The 25,542-nt window shown below is 37.4% G+C and overlaps 1 protein-coding gene across 2 annotated transcripts in view; it reads left to right on the top strand.

The window, feature by feature from the left end:
* The first annotated feature begins 7,011 nt into the window (after positions 1 to 7,011).
* The window catches only part of LOC124286763 (MOB kinase activator 2-like), a 44,827-nt gene continuing 26,296 nt past the window's right edge, over positions 7,012 to 25,542 (top strand). Inside the window, exon 1 of one of the 2 annotated variants that reach the window (XM_046723195.1) lies at positions 7,012 to 7,173. In XM_046723195.1, the coding sequence (XP_046579151.1) occupies positions 7,157 to 7,173 (17 nt within the window). In that variant the 5' untranslated portion in view covers positions 7,012 to 7,156. Of the gene's footprint in view, positions 7,174 to 21,016; positions 21,440 to 25,542 lie in introns of those variants that run through there. The other variant, XM_046723193.1, reaches the window with a different exon arrangement.

The following is a 25,542-nucleotide window of genomic DNA, read 5'->3' as shown; positions in this document are numbered from 1 at the left end:
AATGGTTCAAGCGTTCGCTCGCCACGCAGAATACCCGGGTTCGATTCCCCACATGGGTACAATGTGAGAAGCCTATTTCTGGTGTCCCGTGCCGTGATATAGCTGGAATATTGCTAAAACCGCGAAAAACCCAACTCACTCGCTCACAACCATTTCATCGTGTGTGTCTTACTTCAAGTCACCATTAACAATGGAATGCCAACAAACGTTGTCAGTCTGCCCTGGTAGTGAGTGTACATCGATATCTCTTCCATATGTGTATAATATTATTGAAGGACTAAACCATTTTAAATATATGCACAATATGACTCAAAGATCCGGGTGAGCTACAACATTGTCTCTGTTTATCCAGAAAGGGCGCGAGTATCGTACACGATGTCAATTGCATCGTGCCATCCCTATCGGATACTGAGTCAGTGTTGAAAGCTTCGTAAATGACATTATTTTGGACCAAGTTACAAACATAAAATACATGGTTTCTTTAACATTTCGCCATCAGACAAAACAAACAATGATACACAGGCGGGTTTGTTCAACAGTGATATGAAATTGTTCAGAAAATGAAATATACGAGCTGTCACGGCGGGGACCACCTCGACATAAGGATATGATATACATGCATGTATATGGATGAACAACGTCTTTGTTTAAAATGGGTGCGGTGGGCGCAGCCTAATGGTTCAAGCGTTCGCTCGCCACGCAGAATACCCGGGTTCGATTCCCCACATGGGTACAATGTGAGAAGCCTATTTCTGGTGTCCCGTGCCGTGATATAGCTGGAATATTGCTAAAACCGCGAAAAACCCAACTCACTCGCTCACAACCATTTCATCGTGTGTGTCTTACTTCAAGTCACCATTAACAATGGAATGCCAACAAACGTTGTCAGTCTGCCCTGGTAGTGAGTGTACATCGATATCTCTTCCATATGTGTATAATATTATTGAAGGACTAAACCATTTTAAATATATGCACAATATGACTCAAAGATCCGGGTGAGCTACAACATTGTCTCTGTTTATCCAGAAAGGGCGCGAGTATCGTACACGATGTCAATTGCATCGTGCCATCCCTATCGGATACTGAGTCAGTGTTGAAAGCTTCGTAAATGACATTATTTTGGACCAAGGTTACAAACATAAAATACATGGTTTCTTTAACATTTCGCCATCAGACAAAACAAACAATGCTACACAGGCGGGTTTGTTCAACAGAGATATGAAATTGTTCAGAAAATGAAATATACGAGCTGTCACGGCGGGGACCACCTCGACAGTGGGACACGCGCCCTGTATGTAAACATAAATTGTCAATAGCAAGGCCACATTTAAATCGACATCCCGCCATGCGTCCATTACGGTCAATACGTGCATTGTCTGATATTGGGAATGTGTTAAATAGCATATATTCGTGAATATTATTAACGTGAAAGAGACAATTGAACAAATGTATTTAAAGATAGCAAATATATGCCGTGCAAATATCCTGGCAAGTAGTGGGGAAGTGTACTATGTTCTACAATGCTAGAATATAAGCTGTTTAAGGCTACAGTCAGTACAAGTCCAGCTATCTCACGGTTTTTTAATAAAGCGCGAGTCTGGGACAGTTTGGCAAGCTTGTGGTGGTTATATTGATGACCATGATATTTGCCAATAAATTTATTCATTTATCTGTCGGTCTGACGTTATCAGTCCCGTGAAGATCTGGTTTAGAATTGATCTTCACTAATCTATGCTTGTCGTAGGAGTCGACTAACGGGATCGGGTGGTCAGGCTCTCTGACTTGGGTGACACATGTCATCGGTTCCCAATTGCGTAGATCGATGCTCATGCTGTTAAATTGTTAACTGAGTTGTCTGGTCCAGACTCGATTATTTACAGACGTCATCATAAAGATGGAAATATTGCTGAGTGCGGCGTAAAACTAAACTCACTCGCTTCCTCACTGACGTTATCAACAACTACCTACGACATCGGATACGATAGAACACAATCACAACCGTATACCCACTCATTAATCTGCAACAGAGTGTTGGGATTCAAACCCGGTCCTCGCGGACATTGTGCATGATAAAAGCGTTGGGGTCGAGTCTGGTTCGCTGGATCTTTAAAGTTCAATAAAATTGAGAACCATTATGCATATACCACTACACGTTTGCAGGTTCTGGCAAAACTATCGTTATCATTTTTCTCCCCCCATTATGTTGAATTGTCGTGATATATCACTGTCGGAAACGGCGTTACTACCAACTCTCACTGAAAACAACCATGAGGTCGATGGTTTTGGCTGCTGGAGACATCACTGGTCAAATCGAAGAGCAGGGATTTCCGGACTGTCCAAGGCCATGAGTGAGGGAGTTGCTTCTTCCGCCGCTGTATCAAGGCGAGGGGACACCAGAAATGGGCTTCACGTATTGTACCCATGTGGGGAATCGAACCAAGGCATTTGGCGTGACAAACGAACGCTTTTACCCCACCGCCCCAAGGACCCAAGATGGCCGCATGGACTATTGCGGAAATTGGCATAATAGAATATGCAATCAAATCTCACAAAATCTGAAATTCTACTCGCATCAAACTCAAAACCCCAATCCCTACGCCAAAACACCCTCTTGCACAGTAATGCACGCACTCACACCTGTGAATTTAGAATATAGCAATAGGTGGCTTGGTTCACTGAACGTCGCCCTGTCCACACGAAATGGGCCTTGGCGTAGCGTAATACCAATCACTGGTTTGTCTGGCCCAGATTATTTACAGGCCTCCGTAATAAAGGTTGTATATCGCTGAGTGTGGCGTAAAACACCAAACATCAGCCACAGATTTCTTGAAAACAGAAATTACCAAACATCCTCGTGTACAGACTTGGTCGTAAAGTAATTTCAGATATTTTCTTATCGGAAAACCATGTAGGACGTCTCCGTCAATCCGGTTCTTTATTCTTTGGCAATGCTTCCCAAGAGATTGGTTTTTACAGAAAGAAATAGCAGCGTTGACGAAAATCCATTTCCAAATTTGAAATTGCCTGATTCTGTCAAGTGAGGTATTCTAAATCACGTCGATGTATACAGTGTTCTTTCAAAGCCAATAAAAATCACTAATTCAATTTGATATCGTCCAGGGAACTCCTCTTTTATTGAAACAGTAACAGCATATCAAAAATAATATGTTCAAGAAAGAAAAAATGTCATTTTGCTGTGGCGGATTTTCAATGTCGATGGAATTCGCTGAAATGAGAAAAAAAACTATGATTTTATTTCTGATTATAGCCAAACACGAAATGCCAGCGTTGTTTGTTTTAGGCAAATTGGCAAACTCATGAAGTTAAATTTATCACCATTATCGCTCGCATTTAGAGCAACATTGCACAACGCATTAGATGTATTGCTTGGAACTAATTGCATTTACGTATATTCAGCGTTTCCTTTCAAATAAATTGGAAAAAATAGCTTTTAATTGCATAAGTACACTGTTTTACCAAAGTTTTCGCGCAGCAGGAGACTACAGGTTGACACGTTCGCCCGTCGGACTGAAGGTCCGGGTTCGACTCTACATGCGTACACTGTGCCAACCCTAATTCCAGTGTCCCAAGTCGCCATATTGCTGGAACAGCGTCATAAGACCATAATCCAGTCACTCACTTGTAGCTTTTATTTCCAGTAATGAGCCAGTATTAATCTTGAGATTCCACTGACCAATGGTAAACCAGTGAGGTGTCACGTATACCCGGCTCACGTTTATTAAGAATCAAACCCGCCCTTGTGAGTGAAGGCTTAAACCAGTGTGCTACCATGAAAGTCAATGACTTATATTATTCACATCATAAACTGACGTACAAAAAAAAAGTACACACCTGGTGCTTTTGGATTACTTTCCTAAAAGCAACGTAAATATTTGGAATAAGGTTTTTACAGTGATATATAAGTCACAGACTTTCCTAATATGTTGCCAAAACACCACAGATATCGTGCATAATTGCGACGTTGACAGTCATAATCACAACACTTTTCAAATAATCCCAAAACACCAGGTGTGTACTTTCTTTTTTACGTCAGTTTAGAAATACAAATTGACATACAAATGGCACTCCCTTGTCTTGAGATATTTAGAGGTCTTGTTTAGGATTGATCACTGGATTATTTGGTCCAGACTCGGTTATTTACAGACCGCCGCCATATAGCTGGAATATTGTTGATTGCGGCATAAAACTAAACTCACTCACTCACAAACCCTGACACAAATATATCCAAAAGAACGCCCATGCAAGTTTAAATATGTTGCAAATCTAGATTACCACAGTTTCAGGAAAATGAAGAAAGTCACTGACGTCCTTTTTATTATATTTCATTATTATAATTTAGGAACCGTTTTCTGTGTAAAATGTATATGTTCATTTCGGAGACTAGATGTTGGTCTACTGAAACCAAAAGTGGCACAAAAACAAATTGTCACTATAATAATAATAAAAATAATGTTAAAATTTGTATAGCGCCTGAATCCAAGGTTTTCTCTAAGGCGCTTGGTCGAATGCTCTGTGGAAAAGAACTGTTTTTAGTTATTTTTTTTCAAGTTTTCAGGTAGTTGGTTCCATAGCAGAGAACCTGCTTTGGCGAAAGCTCTATCGCCATAACTCGCTCTGCGGGTAGAGGGCACTACTGCTTGTTTTAAAGATGCTGATCTCAGGGTTTGCGATGGCTGATACCATGACACTAGTTCAGTCAGGTATTCTGGAGCTTGGTTGTGAAGGGCCTTGTGCACAAACACCAACACCTTGAAGACAATTCTTTGTCTGATTGGCAGCCAATGCAGTGTACGTAATGTTGGCGTGATGTGTTCATATTTGCCTGCACCAGTGATGAGTCTTGCTGCTGCAGTTTGTATCTGGTGAGTTTGTTGAGAGTTTGCTGCGATATGCCAAACATCAGGGAGTTGCAATAGTCCAATCGTGAGATAACCAGTGCTTGGACTAATGACTGGATAGCTGATCTCTCAATGAAGTACTTGAGTTGGCTGATGTTTCTCAGATGGAAAAAGGCGGATTTACAGACAGTGTCTGCATGCCCATCCATACTCAGGGAGGAGTCAAAGATAACTCCGAGGTTTCGAGCTTGATCACTTGGTGATATTGTCACTAACTGTGCATCCACAAGATCAGTCACAGATCCTTTGTACAAAGGCTATTAAGATTCACTCACGTATTCGGTGCATCGAACCGTATCCGTTCATGAATTCAGAACGTTATTCGCGAAAACTAGAATCGAATATTAATGTTGGTGTTTTATAAAACATGAGTGTTATTTATCAAACCAGATATACTACATGGAATATATCCACGACACTTAGGACAACAGTCGACTCTCTCACATATTTAATCTGAAAGTAATGCGGTCACTGGTCACTGCCATGATAAATAACGTTGTCAACATGGTAAAACATGTCAAATAGTGTATTTTGTAATTGATTTAGTTACTATTCTGAATACTACATCCACTGCTGACGTGTTATTGTACTTGTTACTCGTTATTTTAACTGTAGTGTCTCATCTTATTGTGATGTCTTGACATAAAGATAAAAGTGAATATAGGCCTAATGTTTCATCCTCCGAAGGCTTCCTCCACTGTGAATGATCTACATATTTTCTCTGAAAGATTTCATTTTATCCATACAAGGTGTTTTGTATCGGGTTTTTTTTTCAATGTTCAACATTTTCTCTTTCATCTCATTAAATTTCTCATAGGTGGGACGATATATAATCTTATCACTTTGGAAAACGAAAGACTGACTATCACGTGACCTTACCGGCTCGTTAGCGCCGTAAATGCGTCGTCTGCTACGGTCGATCTTTCTGACTATTGACCTGAAATAAGCTCATTCAAAATCTTTTCACGCTTTTGAAAGCAAGAATCCAGTTTCATAATCAATCAACTATATTCTTTGACATTAACCTCGTTATTTTCTCATCTCATTTGAACGTTTATAGATTTCAACTTTCATTTCCAAAATGAGATTTCGCATAGAGCAATGAATTTTGTAATATTTTCTTTACAACTGTTTACATTGGATCCATGCTTTGGCGACGTCTGTTGAAACATAAGAGCTCTATTGTTGGAAACCACTGTAATTTTATTTTTGCATTTTTCAATTTGCGTGAAATCTAAACTTAAATATCATAAAATATGTGTTCTACTGAGCAGAGTTATTCTGATTGGATATCGATATTTGAATTATTGACTGATATATATTCCGATGTAAATCGTTATGCTGATGAATGAACTTGTAGGCAACGTTTTATGTTCATGCTTTTTGAAACAAATATATCAAGGATAATGATGTATTTTGAAATCATATGATGAACATAAAATGATGATCGCAAGATGTTATATGTTGTAAAGGGGGGGGGGGGGGGCACAACAGTTGTATTATATCAAATTTAACCTGGGCTTGATGCAACACCGATTTCCGTAATACATGTACTTCATTTGTGACAGAAGAAGAAAATACAGGGAATCTTACAAACAACACGAGGGGTTGAATTCCTCCTGTTACTGTTAAGTCTGCTTTAATCAGTGGAATATGGTACAGTTTGGAATGATACATTTGAAATTTGTCATTGTAATTGGATCTTTTCAACTGTAGAGACATTGCCATTATTACCTGGTTGCAAAGAGGAAATAAATATTGTGAAACTGGAAATAAATAGTTATGTAAAACGTTGAAGTAGTTTCAAAACTCACCTTTCGCGAGATAACGCATTTTCACTATGTTTTGCTTCAACATGTTAACTTCTCATAACTTCCGCCTTCAACAAGGTGTTCATTTCGTTGGGTCTAGAGGTGATGAGACAGTTACTTCGGTTGACCTAGACTGGTTGAATGGTGAAGGAGAAAAGCAACGAACAACAGCATAATCAGTACATCTTCGCTTGCTTATTTCCTGAAGGATATATTGATACGCCATCGGCAGTGTATTTATGCGTTGGGAAAGTAGTACTTTTCTTCAGCGCAAACGTCGCCATATTGGAGCTACATTGTTTGTGATGAGAGAATTGTATCGAAAGTGTGGAGGCTTGTCTTTCACGTCGCTCTGTCATCAGTGAGCTTTCGACGCTGTGATAAACACTCAAGCTGGATAAGCTACCGGAGTATCTAAGAGATACAATGGATTGGTTTATGGGGTAGGTAAAGAACCAAGGCAAGGGCTACTCGATTCCACTCTTCCAGACTTGACAAATGAAGTGAAAGGTTCTTGGAAAAAGCAGCAAACCATAGTTTAGTGTATACTAAAATATGCAGACGTGAGATAATGTGTGTCACCAGTAGCTATGTTTACAAATATTTATCATATGAATATGTCATCCCGAGCGACATAACCTGTACATCTCCAGTGAGCTCTGTCCGTCAACACCGTGGTAGGGTCTCGACTCGCGATTGTGAATGATGAGTTAACATTTCATATCGCACCGAAACTGGTTTGTTTACAAGTGCACCTGCTGCCTATCGGTATCGTCAGTGTAATGTTGCACAATGAACTAATGTTCTATCACTAAATTCTCTTTATTGCCTGCAAGAGTGAGAATATTCAGTATGACATCTGTCAAAATCACCATTGTAATTTATCCATTTTCCTCATCATGACAACAGAAAGGTCAGTGGACAGTCAATTTGCCATAAATGAACATCACCTTGACAATGTCGGTGTTGTGTCCTGCTTACATTTTTAACATGTTGAAAAAGATATTTTTCAATGGGAATTACACTGATTGGCTCACAGTAAATCCCATATGTAAATTACATCAATCAACTTGTTTTATTGCTGCTAATTGCAACCGTCCTTTTCAGGTCAAGCAGTGTGACAGTCACTTCATGAAATTAGTTACACATCATTAACCAGGCACAGTGGCATTAATTGTCCTTAATTAGACCAAGGATACATGGTGGGTGTAGCGATAAAGGGTCACTGTAAGGTTGAAGTGATTTGAAGGATACAGACCATTGTATGATATTGTATTAATACTTCAAGGTGATATTGCATTGATACTTTGGCCAAGAAATATGACCTCATGACATTTGTCACACATCATGAACCATACCCAGTGGTGTCTATCTGTTAAATACTTTAAACCAATACTGTATTGATGAGGGCTTGCTTGTATTAACTTAGCACCCTCTTGAGTACAGGATTATACCCAGGGTACTCACTAATGATACCTATTCTTAAGAGACAGTAGTGTTTATGTGTTGACTTTGTGCAATGCAGTTACTGCTAAACTGAACTAGGTGCAATTAACAGACTGAGTATGGATTTATCTTAACCTGCTTAAAGTCCAATTCAGCCTCAGGTTGGGGATATATCAGTAACAATCCCAAAATGGACTTTTTAAAATGATGTTACTGATTTGCAGAGGTGACATGCATTTTACCAATGTCAGGACCAATAAACAAAAACTTGTTATGTTTAGTTTTACCAATTTTCATCGAAGTGAAAATTTTAATGTTAGATGCTGCAAAGTTGATGAAAAAATTAAAGGACCTGTAAGAAAGTCCCAACATTTGCATCCAAATTCATGTTTCCCCAATTTCCCAGCCTTGGGTCTTCATTTAGTATGGAATCCTAAATAAGTCCCCACTAAAGGAAATTTATGTCACCATGATGGCAAAGAAGGTAAATGCCATTAGTTACATAATCAATCTTGTTTCAATCTCAGATCTGATCAATGAAAAAATTTTTCAAGGAATAGTGTATCTAAGAAGTAACCATTAAATTATTCATCGAAGAGAGTCAGGCTCCATATACATAAGATCATTCCATTTTGTGAAAATTGCCAATACTAGTCTTTACAATCTTTTACTAGTCTAAAAGGTTGTGACTATATATATATATACTCTTCTCCATACACAGATCCCTTCCTCCACTGCCAGTCATCCAACCCACTCACGCTTTGTTTGTTTCAATAATATTTGCCCTCATTATGTCATTATTAGAGCTGTGATGATATATCGTAGTATCGATAATCGTGATACTTCATCTAACGATAAATATATCGATACGTTTTTTTTGGATCGTGATATGTATCGTTGACCTTAAAATTGTTAATTTTTACTAGATATTGACGGTTATGTCAAAATAAACACTGTCACTCTATATCAAAATAAGATTTTTTAAAGAACATAACTGAAGATAGCATATCGTGATATGTATTGAATCGTATCGTGCCAAGATATCACGATACATATCGAATCGTGAAATTTCTGTATCGTCACACCTCTAGTCATTATGAGATACACGTAGACATGATATCAACAGGTTTATTGGTAAACACATTTCAACACTATAGATAACTTGATATTTTTCCATTCATGTAGTCATTGTGTGTTAACTTGCGATAACAAGATGCACCCCACCTATGTCAAACTTCTATATGTTTATTTTTCATTATATCAAATTTAATAAAGCATCAGCTTGTAGACTTTGTATGATTAGGAAGAGAGACCTGTCATGTGATGCATGTGTAGTGTATGTATAAACATGATAACTGTCATGTGCAATGATACAGATTTAATTTCAGGCTGAATGTAAACTGTAAGAAGAGTTAAAGGGGCACATGACTTGGAAACCATACACCATGGATTAGGTTATCACACAAGTTTCAGTCCAGCTTAAGTGATGTGTACAGAGATGATGATGATGATGATGATGCAAAGAACCGTCTGATCAGAAATACTTCACACTACTTGTTGTCTAAGTACATGACATTATTCCCTCAGTATCCAGATCCTTGAAAGTTGTATTCGCAGCTTGGTACATATAAGTGTACAACAGTTATCAACAGGCAGATCTACCATGAATTGTGAAATTCTTTTCATGCAAAGGCTGGAAAATGGACAGTTATTGTATTAGTGATGATCTTTGTAGATCGGGTTTTTGTTCCCTCTTCATACACAAGCAATAAATCATCAAATTCCGTCAGTATTGACCACAGATTTGACTTGTTCAGACACAGTTCCTTTACAGGTAACTCCATGTGGAAACCAGGTTGGAATTGGTTCCCAAGAAAATTAGACTGTGTATGAGGTGATAAGCTAGATTAGGTGTCACCTACGGTCAGGTGTCATGGTGCCATGATGGCCAAGACTGGTGACTTGCATGTCATCATATCCCAATGGTGTGGATTAATGTCCTGATCATCAATCACTGGATTGGGTGCATAGACTCTATTATGTACAGTATGCTGTCATATAGCTGGAATGTTGCTTCCTGCAGCATTTAAGAGCATGCACAAAATTGCACATACATAAATGTATGCACACATGCATGCGCACATGCAGACACATGCACATAAAGACTCTAGGGTCACTGTTAGAAAGCTGTATTGGCACAGTATTGCTACACTACAAATAATGTGTTACACATTATGTCATATATTCGATTGGATTCTTGGAACAAGATGAACTTCCTCTTAAGACATGCATGATAAATGAATACGTTAACAACAGCCTTGTGTCAGATAGATTGCTTGTGGAGCTGTTCCCTTGAGCTTAAACCTAACATTCATAAATGGATTCCACCTTCTGATTATTTTAATAAAACAAGACCATGTCTAACGTTACGGTAAACTTCATTTAAGATTAATAACATGCCATGAAAATTGAAATACTTAGTAGTCCAGGCATAGCTAAGAGCATCCATCAGAACTTCAATGCAATTCTGAATCTGTTTTCCCCAACACTTGTTAATTTACTTCAAGAAAATGGATGATGATAGCAAAGGCACAGCATACTACAGCATCATGACCTTTTGTCAACCTAGTGCATTATTGTTAAGGTGTTTCTTAAGACTGTAATACATGGAATGGATACCTGTGATGTGGCCAAATAAAAAAAATGTTGTGGTTCCGATTACACCTCTTTAAAATTTAGGGTAGGTAGGTAGGATTTGTTTGGGTTTTTTTTAGCATTTTTTTAATAACTAAAGTACGGACCAATAACACATTTATCAATGTGTTTATTCAAGCAGGGTTTCGGCCATCATGTCAATTTTCTCTATCAGAATGACCGATGTCCGTTGGTGCCGGGAAAAAACAATGGTATCTAAAAGCCTATTTCATTCATACCGCTTAAAAAAATTAGTTCTTTGTTGATATTAATATCATCCAGTTCATTTCCATGTGTTTTGCTTTATTAGTTTATTGAATACTTGAGTCATCATCAGCAATCGATATACATACTGGTATTGGGAGCAACACATTTGGTGTGTGCATGTAGCGTGATCAGCTTGATATTTTCTCTATCAGAATGACCGATGTCCGTTGGTGCCGGGAAAAAACAATGGTATCTAAAAACCTATTTCATTCATACCGCTTAAAAAAATTAGAGTCGGCACCAGAATTCAAGGGTCGGTCGGATAATTGGAACCACAACATTTTTTTTAGGCCTATTCTATTCACAAGACACAGACTTCTCGATTCACAAGTGCAAAATGAATCCCCAACGTTCATAATTAAAGCTTAGGTATAACTTCTCTAGGTTCTTTAGGTGTAAACTCTTTTTTGAAAAGGTTTTAGTCACAGGTCAGGGTATCATTCAAGTATTTGTGAAGCATGGTAATCAGTGTCAGTTTCTGTAGTTTGGTTACCTCAACTAAATCTTTGCATCTTTAAATTTTATCAAATCTTAAGACATCAAATGTCTATTGTGTGTATGTCAAAGGTCAAGGTTACCCAGAGTCAGTATTGTGACAGTTTGTCACATTGCACTTTCTCCTTGAGTATGGTGAAATAACATTCTTATCCAACTGAGAGCAAACACATGTACTTGTGGTTTCTACTCCATGTGTTGTGTGCAAATATCTCACTCAATAGATTTGGAACACTGATTATAGCTGATAAACTAATACTATATAATCTCCAGATTTGTCCATGGATAACTCAGTTGCCTGAATGACATGTTCTATTGAGAGTGTCCCATGTACGATGTAGGCACAATAGAAACTACTTTGTTCTTATTCTGGTTGAATAGCTATTGACAATGGGCTTATTGAAAGTAATTGTGTTCATTGTTAATGTTATGATGGGCTGCCCTCCTTGGTATCTATAGTATAACAATAGAGGGTGTGCGTTGCTAGTTTCTTTGTTGATATTAATATCATCCAGTTCATTTCCATGTGTTTTGCTTTATTAGTTTATTGAATACTTGAGTCATCATCAGCAATCAATATACCTACTGGTATTGGGAGCAACACATTTGGTGTGTTCATGTAGCGTGATCAGCTTGATATTGGCAAAACTTGTACTTATCCAGCATGACATTGACATGTTGTAGTGATGGGCACACTTCAAAGTAATGGAATTAATAGCTGATGAGATATCTATCATGTCTATTAATGACAGTGACAAAAATAAGGAAATTGAAAATGTCAGTGGGTGAATCATAGCGTGAGACTGAATTAAGAAAATCAGTTGATGAATCATTGAACAGAGTTCAGTTGGTAGAATCCTTGCTAACCTCTGATACAATTCTCTTACAGTTGATCAGTTGGAAATCTGTGATCTTTCAAACATCATTCAGAAGCTAGCCTCATTCAGTTATTTGATTGGAATCCCACTCAGTATTTCTGAAACTACTTAATGATTTTTAGCTTCATCTATAATCAGCTGTATTTCCTGTCACTTTACTTTACTGCTGTTTTTTCAAAATGTGACTCAGCTTTGAACATATATTCGCTTGGCACACTTAAAATGCCACTAAATATTTGATTATGAGGGGAAATCTTGGACCATGTTGCTTATATATTCTGACAAGTAAACAAGGTTTGAAATGTTGTGTTATCAGGAGTAATGGTAAAATTCAGGAAGGTCTAGGGGTGAAGCGGTATGCTCTTACCTCGGCACGGTACATATTACGGCACAAGGCTTTCAGTTCAGTATATGAGATATGATCATAATGCAGAAAATTGACAACAAATGCCATCTAGCAAAGAAATGCATAGATTTTGACTAAATGAATCGATTTCTAGACATTTTAGTAAAGGTTAATAAAATGATGGTATGAAAACCGAAAATACCAAGTTTTTGGATTGCATAAGGTAATACTTAAAAGGGATAAGTAAGTTATTCCTAATCTTGCCGATGATAATGGTCTGTAACATAATATTGTAATAATCACTTTTGAGTCACTGTGCAAGTCGTTCAGTGATTCATAGCAGTGATATTGAACAGGACATGTTGTTGAGAACCCGAGTTCCAGGAACTTGTCATCAGATGTTATTCTTAGACATGACCAGTGTTGATGAATGTGGCGCCACATAATGATCAGCTGACCAGACAATTAGACTACCGAGACAGCTAGTTATAGAGTTGAGTAATGGTAGGTGGGGGCAACGTGTTTCACAAATAGGTGTAACCGTGTTGGAATATTGTTTTTTTACAATTGTCTTAATAACCCCATAACTTTTATACTTCAGTTAAACGATGTTTTTTAGCATAACAATTTCTTATCTGGCAACCATTTTAATCACTATTCTAAAATCTGTGTACTGGTAGTTTTAAAATTATTTCAGTCAGCTGGTTTTGGCTATTAACAGATCATGTATTTAGAGATTAAAGGCTACTTGTACTAAATGAGTCCAAAATAGTTTGGGATGGTAGTTTGTGGCACATATGATCATCAGTCATGTAAACCTGAAATTGTCAGTTGAGTTCATTTCCAGTGGTTTATTGTTAATTATTAAATTTATATTAATTACGTTTGCTAGATTGAAAGAAATTTGAATATAGTAACTTTGTCTATTACATGCTTATAATAAACTGTTGGATTTATCCTGGCCACTTGTAGAATATTTCAGTTGAAATGCCTACAATAAATAGTGATTATCACAAACTAAAATTAGTGGTCCTTTAGAGTTAGTTATAGCTATAGTTTGCCAAGTGGGTCTACACCCAGTCTTGGTGCAGGGTTCAAAATACTTTGTAGTGTTGTGCCGATGGCACTGTAATCATTATGATCATAATAGCATGGTACAACTATATTCCCAGTGCCTGCAAGGCACACTTAGATATCATATTTATATCCAACAATACCTTCCAACAATGTCTGTGACATGAATCCACAAAGCCACTGGTTATCTAGCCTAGTGTAAGATTCACCAGGTTAGAGGGTCAAATTATGTCTCCACCTGGCACACTGTAATTGAGAGGGGCACACCCAAAACATGTGCCATATGGCACACTTAAACAAACAGATTTCTGTCTCTTTAGTAGCCAAAGTTGCAGACTGTATCAGAAGTATGGTATGAATCATTGGATGCAAGTATATGTGTCTCATGTTTTCAACTTGTACTATCTAACTTATTCTTAACCTAAGGAGTGAGTGAGTATGGTATTACGCTGCTTTTAGCAATATTCCAGCAATATCATGGTGGGACATCAGAAATGGGCTTCACACATTGTACCCATGTGGGGAATCGATCTTGGTCTTCAGCATAATGAGGAACACTTTCCATTAGGCTACCCCACCACCCCTCTTACCCTAAGGATATAAGGAAACCAAAACTGGAAATTGTACATAAACTAACTTATTATTTATAGCACTGTTAAGGGCATATATGGTAACGTCACTGTTAGTGATTTGATGGATGCATGTCCTGGAAGTATTTCTTTAAGTTTATTATTGAATAATGAGAGTGATATTTTCAATACTAATCTCACATTAAACACTTGAAACAATTGTAGGAATTGAATTGTAAACAACAAAGTTATTATTTGGTAATTACAAGATCATTTCCCATATTCTTGGCAATAGTTTATGAATAGCATTTTCTGTGCAAGCAAGAACACTGTGACTCACTATTGAGCCATCTGTTGATCAATATGCTGGTACAGGGAGATTGAGGCCTTGCTGTAGTATTATACAACTACCACTGCCTCTAGGTTTATGCAATTCTACTTGTGGTATTCTCATCAGGAATACTTCCCTATTAATGGATCCTAACCCCAAGCTGGATTCGTTAGATTACATTCATGTTGGAATAGGATTCATTAGAGTCTAGGCTAATGGTCTTGTTTTGTAATGACATCTTTTCACATAGTATTTTTTTTAAGAAATTGATTTTATCAAACCTTTAATAGACTGTCACATATCTCCTTTAGCTCTTTGTGTCTGAAAAGCATGTATAATACAACTTAATATGTAATAGGTTTTGTAACTGGGGTTTGTTCTGCCCATACTTTCAAGCATATGGATCAGGGACAAATTGAAGGTATTTTTTTTATGTAAAATTCTATGAGATTGATGGTTTGTCCTTTGGCTTTTTAAAGCTCATTGCCCCTAGTCCAAAGACTTAATCATGTACAATCATGTTTGGTCAAAAGATTGCCAAAGAGGCTACTAATATCAAAATCTACAGAAAATGATGCATGTAGTCTGAAAACGGTTTCAGCACAGTCATTTCATGAATTTATAACATGGAAATGACAGTATTTGAAGTGAGTAATCTGATGATATGTTCAATAATACAATGGAAGGATCAACTAGGAGCTGTTTGAAGTTTTTGCAAGTTCGAGTAGTAACATTCAGAAACCCCAATTCTGAGAAGCAGTATTTATGTGTAGCACATTCTGATGAAGTGTCCTCATTTAAAGCTTGACATGGGACCTTGAAGCTTGCTGCTATGCTATAGTATAAGGATTTAATAATAATAATACAATGGTGAGGTAGTCTAATGGTTAAAGCATTCACTCGTCACGCTGAAAACATGGTGTTCGAGTCATCACATGGGTACAATGTGTGAAGCCCATTTCATGTGTCCCCCACCGTGATATTGCTGGAATATTGCTTAAAGCGGCATAGAACCTTATTCACTCACTCACTAATACTTATGATTATTGAATATTATTCTGACAGGCACCCGTTGGTTTTCATTCATCTTTTTGAAACACTGATGATCTTCATTATCGTATTGCAGAGGAGGCCTATGGTATTCTAAACTACAGAGTTGTGTCCCTTAACACCTGTCAGGATCCACTGATGGGGTTCAAATAATAAATTGGACCTTTTTGCGATCCATGATAAGTCATCACCATAATAGTCATGTTCCCCTAAAGTGATAAACGTCTGCATCACTTAATCGGCTGTTCCTCCTACATTATGTTGACACACACTAAAATACTGTGCATACCAGCATTAAACTTGCTAACTCACCCACTGCCTCGCTGGTTTTGTGGAAAGAGCGTATGGCAGAGCAGTAGGTCAAAGGTTTGATCACTTTCCACGTCATACTGAGAGAGGTTAATATAGGGTATTTGTTTTACTGCCGCCTGACTCTGGTATAAGAAGATAAAACAAGGAGTCACTATGATCTACCTGAGATGGGTATCCAAGTTAAACTGCAGCTTGTTATCTCAGTGGGCTAGCAGTAAGCTGCAAATGTTGACAATGGTACAAGAATCTGTATTGAAACATCGCACTCACAAAATAAAAGAAGTTGTTATCCATAAAGTTTGTCTATATTACAAAAGTTGTGATTTATACAGGCACACAGACATATGAGTTGAACAATCTTAAATACAGCATTAATTCCCATTTCACCTCACCTCACTGCACCTACAGCAGCTATCGTGTTGACCTTTTAGGTCAATTAGCCCTGTCCATCTCCATTGTTACAATGTTGTTTGAAAGACATGTGTCTTCACAGGGTGATGTGTTACTGTGTGACAGATGACACAGGTGGTGTTGATTACAGTGGCTTCTAACATCAGGTGATTGACCTGCGCCTCAATGGCTTGATTGCTTGGTATCACAGCCAGGAAACGTGTGGTTATCGTTTCCAGTTTGGTTGATTGGAAGCAAAATAACAGGCACATTTTTTTCAGCCTACTTTGAGTGCATTTAGGGATATTCTGTGATCGTGGCTAATCAATAATGTTTGTGTAGGCCTGGGTTGAGAGAGGTGGATCTCTGTTGGAGTCTACAAGATTGAACAGGGAAACATCTTCTGACATTGGATTATACAACCAGCTAATGTCATTACTTCATGTTAGCCGATTTAGGGAGAACTATATCTGGGGTTAGGCTTCCACCACAAATCTGGCCTTTATGCTCGTTATACAGCATTGCTGAACGTACTTTGTTATGCAACACTGGAACTGGAAGCTTTCCATACATAAAGCATTCATGTAGCGGAATAACGTAATGAGCTATTGGTGCCTTAAGGTTGAATTGTTATGTCCAAATTCGCAAAAGCAATAAATTTGATTTGGGTATTGACTCTATGGTGCTGTTTTTTCATCTTTTTTTTATTCTTGTATTAGAGGTTTTGCCTGGAGCGATTAGGAATATATTATGGCTATTCAGACCCGGTAGCCTGTTCTTTTACTACCCAAGAATTTCATGTATTAAGTTAGATATGCCTTGATAGCCGATGTTCTTTGGGAAATGCCCAGTGTGTTTTGTAGAGAATTCTGATGCGTGCAGTATCATGTTATTACTGGTAATGTTATTACTGTATGTGTTTAATCATCCGTCGTGAAAGTAAGTTACCTGACAGTACACATTGTTAGGAATAGAAACATATGGAGGGTTACAGTCATAATAGGATTGAAATTTGATGGTACTGTTTAGAATGGTTGTGCGTCAGTTAAATGTATTCAGTTTTTGCCTCGTTATCTTAATACCGGGGCAACTGTGGTGCTTATTGGTTACAGCATTAGCTCATCATGACATTCCATTCCACTCTTAACATGGGTACAATGCGTAAACCTCATTTCTGGCACAACCTGATGTGGTGTTGCTAAAATATTGCTAAAACAGCAGAAAACAATACTTGCTTGCATGCTTGTAAGAGTCAGTCCACCATGAAATAAACTGATACTTAGGGATAGAAGTAATATAGTTAGGGGTAGAACTAATATATTTCTTATTTTGTGTAGCAGTGTTCTGCCAAGGCATATGACTGTCTCAAAAATATTTTATATCGCTCAGCCATGTGTTTCAATTCCTGAATGTAAACCATCCTGACTTTCTCTGCCTAATTTGTCCAAATTAACTGTTAGCGCCTCAGGCTGGATAAAAATCACTGATCTGGTCAGTGTTTTTTACTGTTTTATTTTTATCCCCGCAACATGTTTTGCGTGTGTGTGTGTGTGTGTGTGTCTGTGTGTGTGTTTTAAAATGGACTCCGTCTGTGCATCCGTGCACACTTGTCTTTTCCGGAGCAGAACTTTAAAACGGTTCAATATTTCTTCACCAAACTTAGCACATGGATAGATCTGGTGGTGTACTGGTGCCTTTTGGTAGTTTTGGATTTCTGGATAAAATATTTTTGGCGTTTCCATGGCAACAAGTTTGACTTAGCTTGAAATTGGTGGTAGTGCTCTTTTCCGGAGCAGAACTCTAAAACCGTTCAATGTTTCTTCACCAAACTTGGCACATACATACATCTGGTGGTGTCCTGGTGCCTTTTGGTAGTTTTGGAATTCTGAATAAAATGGGTTTTTTGCGTTTCCATGGCAACAAGTTTGACTTTGAAATTGATTGAAAATGATTGAAATTGGTGGTTGTGCTCTTTTCCAGAGCAGAGCTCTAAAACCATTCGCTATTTCTTCACCAAACTTGGCGCATAGATTGGTCTAGTGGTGTACTGGTGCCTTTTGGTAGTTTTGGATTTCTGAATAAAATATCTTTGCATTTCCATGCCAACAAGTTTGACTAAGACTGAAACTGGTGGTAGTGCTTCGCTCTAGAGCAGAACTTTTAAAACCTTTCAATACTCTCCTTCCACTTTTTGTATACACACCAAAACATTTGACATAATCATAACTCATAGACATATTCATGAAGAGTAGTTTGCCATTGCAGGGGATATTGATGACTTTGTCTTCTTCTGGCAATTATAATAGTCTAATTTCTGAAGATACCAAAGACATTTTTCCTTCAAATGGTCACCTACAAGTTATAGCGAAAATAGGGGTGTCAATGTGAATTTCATTTTGTAATGCATTGCAATATTGATTTGATCATGTATTAGGACACAAAGTACATATTACATGTGTTCTTTCGTTTGTAAGTTGTTATGAACCTAAACTGAAAAACTTCCCCCTCACATATTTGACAACTTGATATTCTGTTGGCTGTTGCTATGTCACAACAGATAAGGTAGTATACACTTCATTAACAGGAAACTGGGCACCAATAGTTACAGATATTTTGATCACAGGAGACAGTTGTTTGTTTCATACACTTTCGATTTCAATTTGACTAGTCACTTGTTCTCCCATAATCTTTTTGAGCAAGATGAGAATATGCATGATTTTTAGATGCAGTGTAGCATTGTGTTCCAAACATATTGTGATTATGTAATGACTTGTATTTCATATCGGGTTGTAGCCTTAATACCATACACCTGTTGTTAGCAATACACACAGTGTCTGTGACCAAGGAAAAGGACATTTTTGACAAACCTTTCTGCATGACAACATTTGGTTGCAGCAAAATCCATAAAGAAATACTATGACATCAGCTTTAATTGTGTGAAATATAAATAGATGCCAAGACTAAGTTCTGTTTTACTTTAAGAGACGAGCTAAATGATGTGATCACCTACAAGCTGTTCAAGCTATATATAAGATATGGACTGTTATTGCTGCTGCAATATGTTACATGAGAAAGAATCCATGCGAAAGTTGCTGTATTTCCAGTGTAATGCATATATGTTCCCTCAGAGTGTGGCTCCATAGGTTTTAAAAGTGGCACCATGCATTTTCACGAACGGGATCCATGTCTCCACTTGTCCTGTTTCTTGTCAGAACACTGGAGTAGTATCAACAATTATTTAGGCTTTTGTACAAAATGTCCTTGGCAGGCAAACTGAAGAAACCATTATTTTGTGAATTTTGTTAATAGTGTCAATTTCTTGAATAACCAAATATTTTAACACTACATTCAGTGCAGTGATATAAAACTTAACATTAAAAATCTTTCTTTTTATTAGCCCCAGATCATGATCAGTGATTAACAGATCATCTTAAAGAAGCATTATCTTTTGTTCTAATTGGAAACTTGAATTTCAGTTTGTAAAAAATTCAAATTTGATTAGGACTTTGAACTGAATGTCAGCCTTTCAATAAGTCTAGATTTACCCCTGTGTACATATCTATAGCTTGTTACATTGTACATTTGTTTTCTTTTATGTTTTGATCAACAGAATGATATAAAGAATAAGGTTGTTTTTTTAGCTCATTTTATTAGATCATTGATTTGTATATTTGTTTATTTATTATAGGTTACTTAAACTTCTAAATATATCAGTTAATTTGTCTTTGTCATAGCTAATTATACTCATTCATTAAATAAACTTCACTAGCATTGGAAGCACTTAATGTTATAGAGAGATAGTATTTACATTATCTAATAGTTAGGCATGTAATAAGTTTTTCCTGATAAAGTCATGCCATATGCACCTGTAATCATGTGCACTGGCTTAACTCAGTTTTAACACATTTATGCATTTGTTGTGTGGCTTATTTCTTTGTGTGGAATCTCTTTGGAGAGTTAAACATCTGAGCAGTATTAGTTGAGTCATATCCTCTCACGAACCTATTCCCTTCACAATGTGAAAACCGTGACTTTTGCGGTTCTCCTTCTAAACAATGAAACCAAAGCAGACCTCAAGATTGAGCAGCATGTGATGAAACAGAGGGGACAATGCAACAGGCGATGTAACTGTTGTTACATATGGTGCACATCGCTACCACAGACCAGCTGATAACTCCAGCACGATTCTGGTCCATTCCAAACCTAGCCCGCCTCACAATAGGATAGGCATGTGCCGGGCTGAAGCCCGTTTCAGTATGTTTAGTAACTGACAATGCTTGTTGATATCCTTCTGTGTTGGTGACCCGGTTTTGGTCAGGCCACATGTGAACGTAGATTTCATAGGTCCCTAGTGAGCGCACACGTGGTACGATCAGGTGACACACGCATCAGCTAATCTGAGTCAAGGGCCGTGAATAGACAGGTAAACAGGCTATTCTTACCACAGTGACCCGTCTGTCACACTTCACTGCTATCAGCTGCTATAGGCCAGCACATGAGCCAGGCTCACGCTGAAACGTACACATGGTGTGATAAAACAGACGGAAATGTGACAGGGAGTGCAGGATAGTTTCCTGGTTTATACTTTACATTCAAGGAATTGACAGTGCTGTAGGAGGTCCTGCACTTAACTGATCGTGGGAAGTTGATATCTGTGATCACTGCAGACAGACAGTACTCTGCAGCTGGTTTTGGAGCAACTTGGAACAGTTGCCAGATTCATCACTTGAGACAATTACGAAGCCTATTGATTGTAAAGAGGTGACAATCTTTAAAACTGGAGCGAATATTCCCATTCAAGATACTCAAATCATCTCCTAAAATGACAACTGGAATATTGTTTGTTTTCAACCTGTGGTGAGTGTTTTGTTTAGTAGTGAATTACGTCATTTCGGAACCTAGATGTTTTGTTCATATATTTGTTAAGTCCGAAAGAAATAATACTGTCTGATCACTATGCTTGATACATGTATAACAACTGTTACAATTGGTGGATGAAAAGAAATATTTCTCGTCTGTAATTCAAGTTGTACTTCACTTGTTGATGAAAGCTTTTGACTAAGCATTCTAAGTATAGCAGTTGAGTTGATGTCTCATTGTGTCTTCACAGCCTTGTATGGAGATGTCATAAAAATAAGAGATGTTGGGAAATATACATATTGTACTTGAAAAACATATTGAATAAAATGATGAAGTATACATGACATGCGTGATACAGGCATTATCAATCACCAGGATATGATTCAAAATGTTTATGAGTGAGATGAATTGGTGACATGGTTTAATAGCATTTGATGTTTTTACTGCTCGTTAACTGTCAAAATATGTCAGTGTGATTAATTGAAAGTACATTAATAATTCATTTAGCATCCAGTTTTAAGAGAAGACTAGATGCGATATGAAGAAAGTGTATACCTGTAAGCTTGTTAGTGATATGAGATAGGTAATTCTTTCAACCCTTTACTCCAGTATAGTGCCTGATATCATTAGTAGGTGTCTTTTCAAATGCGGATGATTGACACCAACGGCAGAGGGCTTCTATTTTGTCCACATGTTGAGATGTGTTTCTGTGATACATTATAAAATCAATAGTAATTTGCCATATGATACTCAATATTTGCAAGTTGTCACTGGCAACAGACAAATGTTGAATGTTGAATCTGGGTTTGTATATTCTCTTTGTCAGCGTTTCTTAGAAAATCAATCATGTGTCTACATGGTAAAATGGCTGCAAGACCGATGGGTCTATGGGATACAGCAGTCAGTTGTTCACCTGCTTTTAGTTAACCTAATATATAACATAAAAGTTCCTATCAGTCAGGAAATGTTGTTTTACACTACTGTCAGCTGTAGTTCAGCTTCACTAGAGTGGCTGGCCTGTTTGGGCTAGGAAAACCAGTGGCTGGTGTTGTCATATGAGTTGTCATGTATAACAGCACAGTCAGCCTGGTCACACATTGTCACCTCTAATCATTATTATCAAGAAGTATATTTGCACTTGCTCATCAAAAATCCTACAAGCTCGTATTTAAGGGCATTTTGCCATGTGCCACATCTAATTTTCAGTCAGATCATGTATGTGACAAAAATACAAGGGCATTTGATATATAGCTGATTTTGCAATTAAAAAGATTTTTTTATGAAATAAGTGAATGAGTGAGCCCCTTCATCTTCTGTACTTCACCTGAGTGTGAGAAGGACCCCTTGACTTCCTTTCTCAGTTTTTAATCCCATATTGCTTTTATCTTGAGTGAACTATATGACTTTTCATATTTTATGCAAGAGTAATTATGAGTTTTAAAACCAATACTGGTTATGCAAAAACAGCTAATATTTTGCCACCTTTCATATTAAGGTATCAATTGACCTTTCAGTAATAACCATATGTTAATCTGATTGTTATCTGAACATTCACAGGACAGCTCTATAAATACAGCTAGCAAAGCTAAATATTTAAAATGATGTTTGATGTATTATTAATAAGACAGATAGAATTTCTGGTTGTGGCTTTGATAGGTTTTACATTATTCTGCATGTGAACACATAAAGATGTGAGTTTGAAGGAGACTTAATGGTGATGCCTGTAATGGGAAAAAGGTCACTCGATTCTCTGTAGCCCCAATATTTCTTTCAAGTCCTGTCGGTTTGTGTGCAGTCAGTCCAAGCCCAGGTCTTGAGAGATGGGGTGTGTGAGAACGTTGTAATCACATCCAGCTGGTGAGAGGTTATCTATGCAATTAGCTACATCCTTCCTCAAGCCTATCACATCAGGAACAGGACTTTCTCCATCCGTAGCCTGAATAGTCAGGCCTCGACACTGACAGTAGTAGCCAGGGTTAGAAATAAGGGCAGGTTGTTTGGTCAGACCTGAAAATGTTTTCATGTCTATTCAAGGCTTCAAAGTTAAGACTAAATTTATTGTAATATGTGTTTGTACATTCCCCTTATGCCTATATATTGTACCAAACCAACCATCCTGTCTGTACTAAGAATGTATATTTTTATGTTCACCATCGATTAGCTGTACAGCTAAAGGTAAATAAAGAATTGATTTTGTTTTGCACTTTTAATACTGAGAATGGTTTGGGGTTCTTGAGGTTTTCTGCTGTGGTATTTAATCCCCTCAGAAATGTGCAACATTGATGTTCACCCTAAGTTCAATTTCTGTGTACAGGCATAAGAGTCTGTCACTACAGCCACTAGTCCACTTCTGTTTCACTACTCAAATGAAGTTAAGATCACCTGTTTATCCCCATGGCATGTAATGCAGGGGGATATAGTTGATGTCTCGTCTGTCTCTCCGTCTGTCCGTAATCAGTTTGTTTACAGAGCATAACTCAGGAAAAAAACTCAAAAACCATTCAATATTATTCAACAAAAACTTGGTAGATATCTCAAACAGAACCTAAAGTGATGCCTTTTGCTATTTACATATTTTTGTCATTTTTCTTTTTCTTTATTTCCATGGAAACATTAGTCTGAAAAGGGAGGGGTGGGCTTCGTTTCCGGAGCACAACTCGAAAACCGTTCAATATCTTTTTACGAGACTTGGCAGATATATCAAAGAGATCTTGAAGTGGTGCCTTTTGCTATTTACAGATTTTGGGCATATATATTTTTCAAGATTTTCATGGAAACGATTTGGACTTAGTCTAAAAATATCAAGTTGGACTTTAAGTAGCTGTCAGATGATTTGTTCTTTCAGATTTGTAGGGGCTGGGAGGATTTGTGATCTTCTGGTGACTCTTGTTTCATATTACTGAAGTTAATCTGTCTTAAGTATAATCATTTGAAAACACTGGGTGTTCTTTAATTTTTTTTGAGTATTATCTGATTGGCAATGTCAAAATCGAGGGTGGATTAGTGCTATAGAATTTGGGACTTGGAATCCCAAACATCTTGAACTTGTAGCGTGTGTGTAAAGCCAAAGACACTTTGACTTTCATGCTCAATTTCAAACACTGATTGGCCTCTTTCCCATATGCCTTTTGTAAGTGCAATATAGGCTGTATTGACATGTGCAGTAATCTTAGTGGGCTTGTTTTTGTTTGTATTTCTGTATTTTCATCTGATAAAATATGGTTGGCATGACATATCAGTACCACCAGGATGGCTGGATGCCAAACTAGTCATAGTTATATTTAATGACCATGGTGTGGTTCATATGGAATGCAGTGGTAGACACCCTTAGTCATACTTAACGTAGTCCACATCTGGTCCACCGGCTAAGTTTGCACTTGTCTCTGTCTAACAGAATAATGGTCATGTCAAACCCTGGAATACAGACAGACAGATGGCATATTATTGTCTTACCTCAAATGTTACTTAAAAGTATATATAATGTTAAAATGAGCCACTCCTTTTGGAATTATGACAGACTAAACATTAAAAATGTACAAATTAAATTTACTAAAATACGAATAAAAACTAAAATGAATGATATACACAAATAAAGGGTTAAAGACACCACAAAGAATATACAAAATACATGTTGTCAAAGTTGAAATAAACTCAAGTTGTTATAAAAGTATTATTATTTAGAATAGGTTACCAAATACTGACTAATACCACCAACATTGACAGAATTAGTTAATGCATTTTTTTTAAGGCAACAATCACTTATTTGGGGCCTGAATATTTAGAATATCAGACGACCAGGCACACAATGCTGATTTCCGCTAAGTACTAACTACGATATATACAGCAGGTTTTCTATTAAGTTTTGGTGGTAACAGTGAACAGGCTTCGTCTAATTGCAATGTTGCTCTTCCAACAAACAGGCAATCATATCCAGTGTACATGGCATTTTCTTCGATATAAGTGTTATCTTGGTGAGGCACCTGGAAATCTGTGGAATTTCCACTTGAATTTCCAGGAATTTTACAACCATTCATTATCACTAACCAAGGTGGGTTGCTGGATTATGTCTCATCATTAACTCGTAACCATTTTATCTTGTA

The sequence above is a fragment of the Haliotis rubra genome, unplaced genomic scaffold (genome assembly GCF_003918875.1).
Source record: "Haliotis rubra isolate DU_JTF1 unplaced genomic scaffold, ASM391887v1 Scf390, whole genome shotgun sequence".
Classification (NCBI taxonomy): domain Eukaryota; kingdom Metazoa; phylum Mollusca; class Gastropoda; order Lepetellida; family Haliotidae; genus Haliotis; species Haliotis rubra.
Note: the sequence above shows the minus strand (reverse complement) of the source record. Positions and strands in the feature narration are given on the sequence as shown.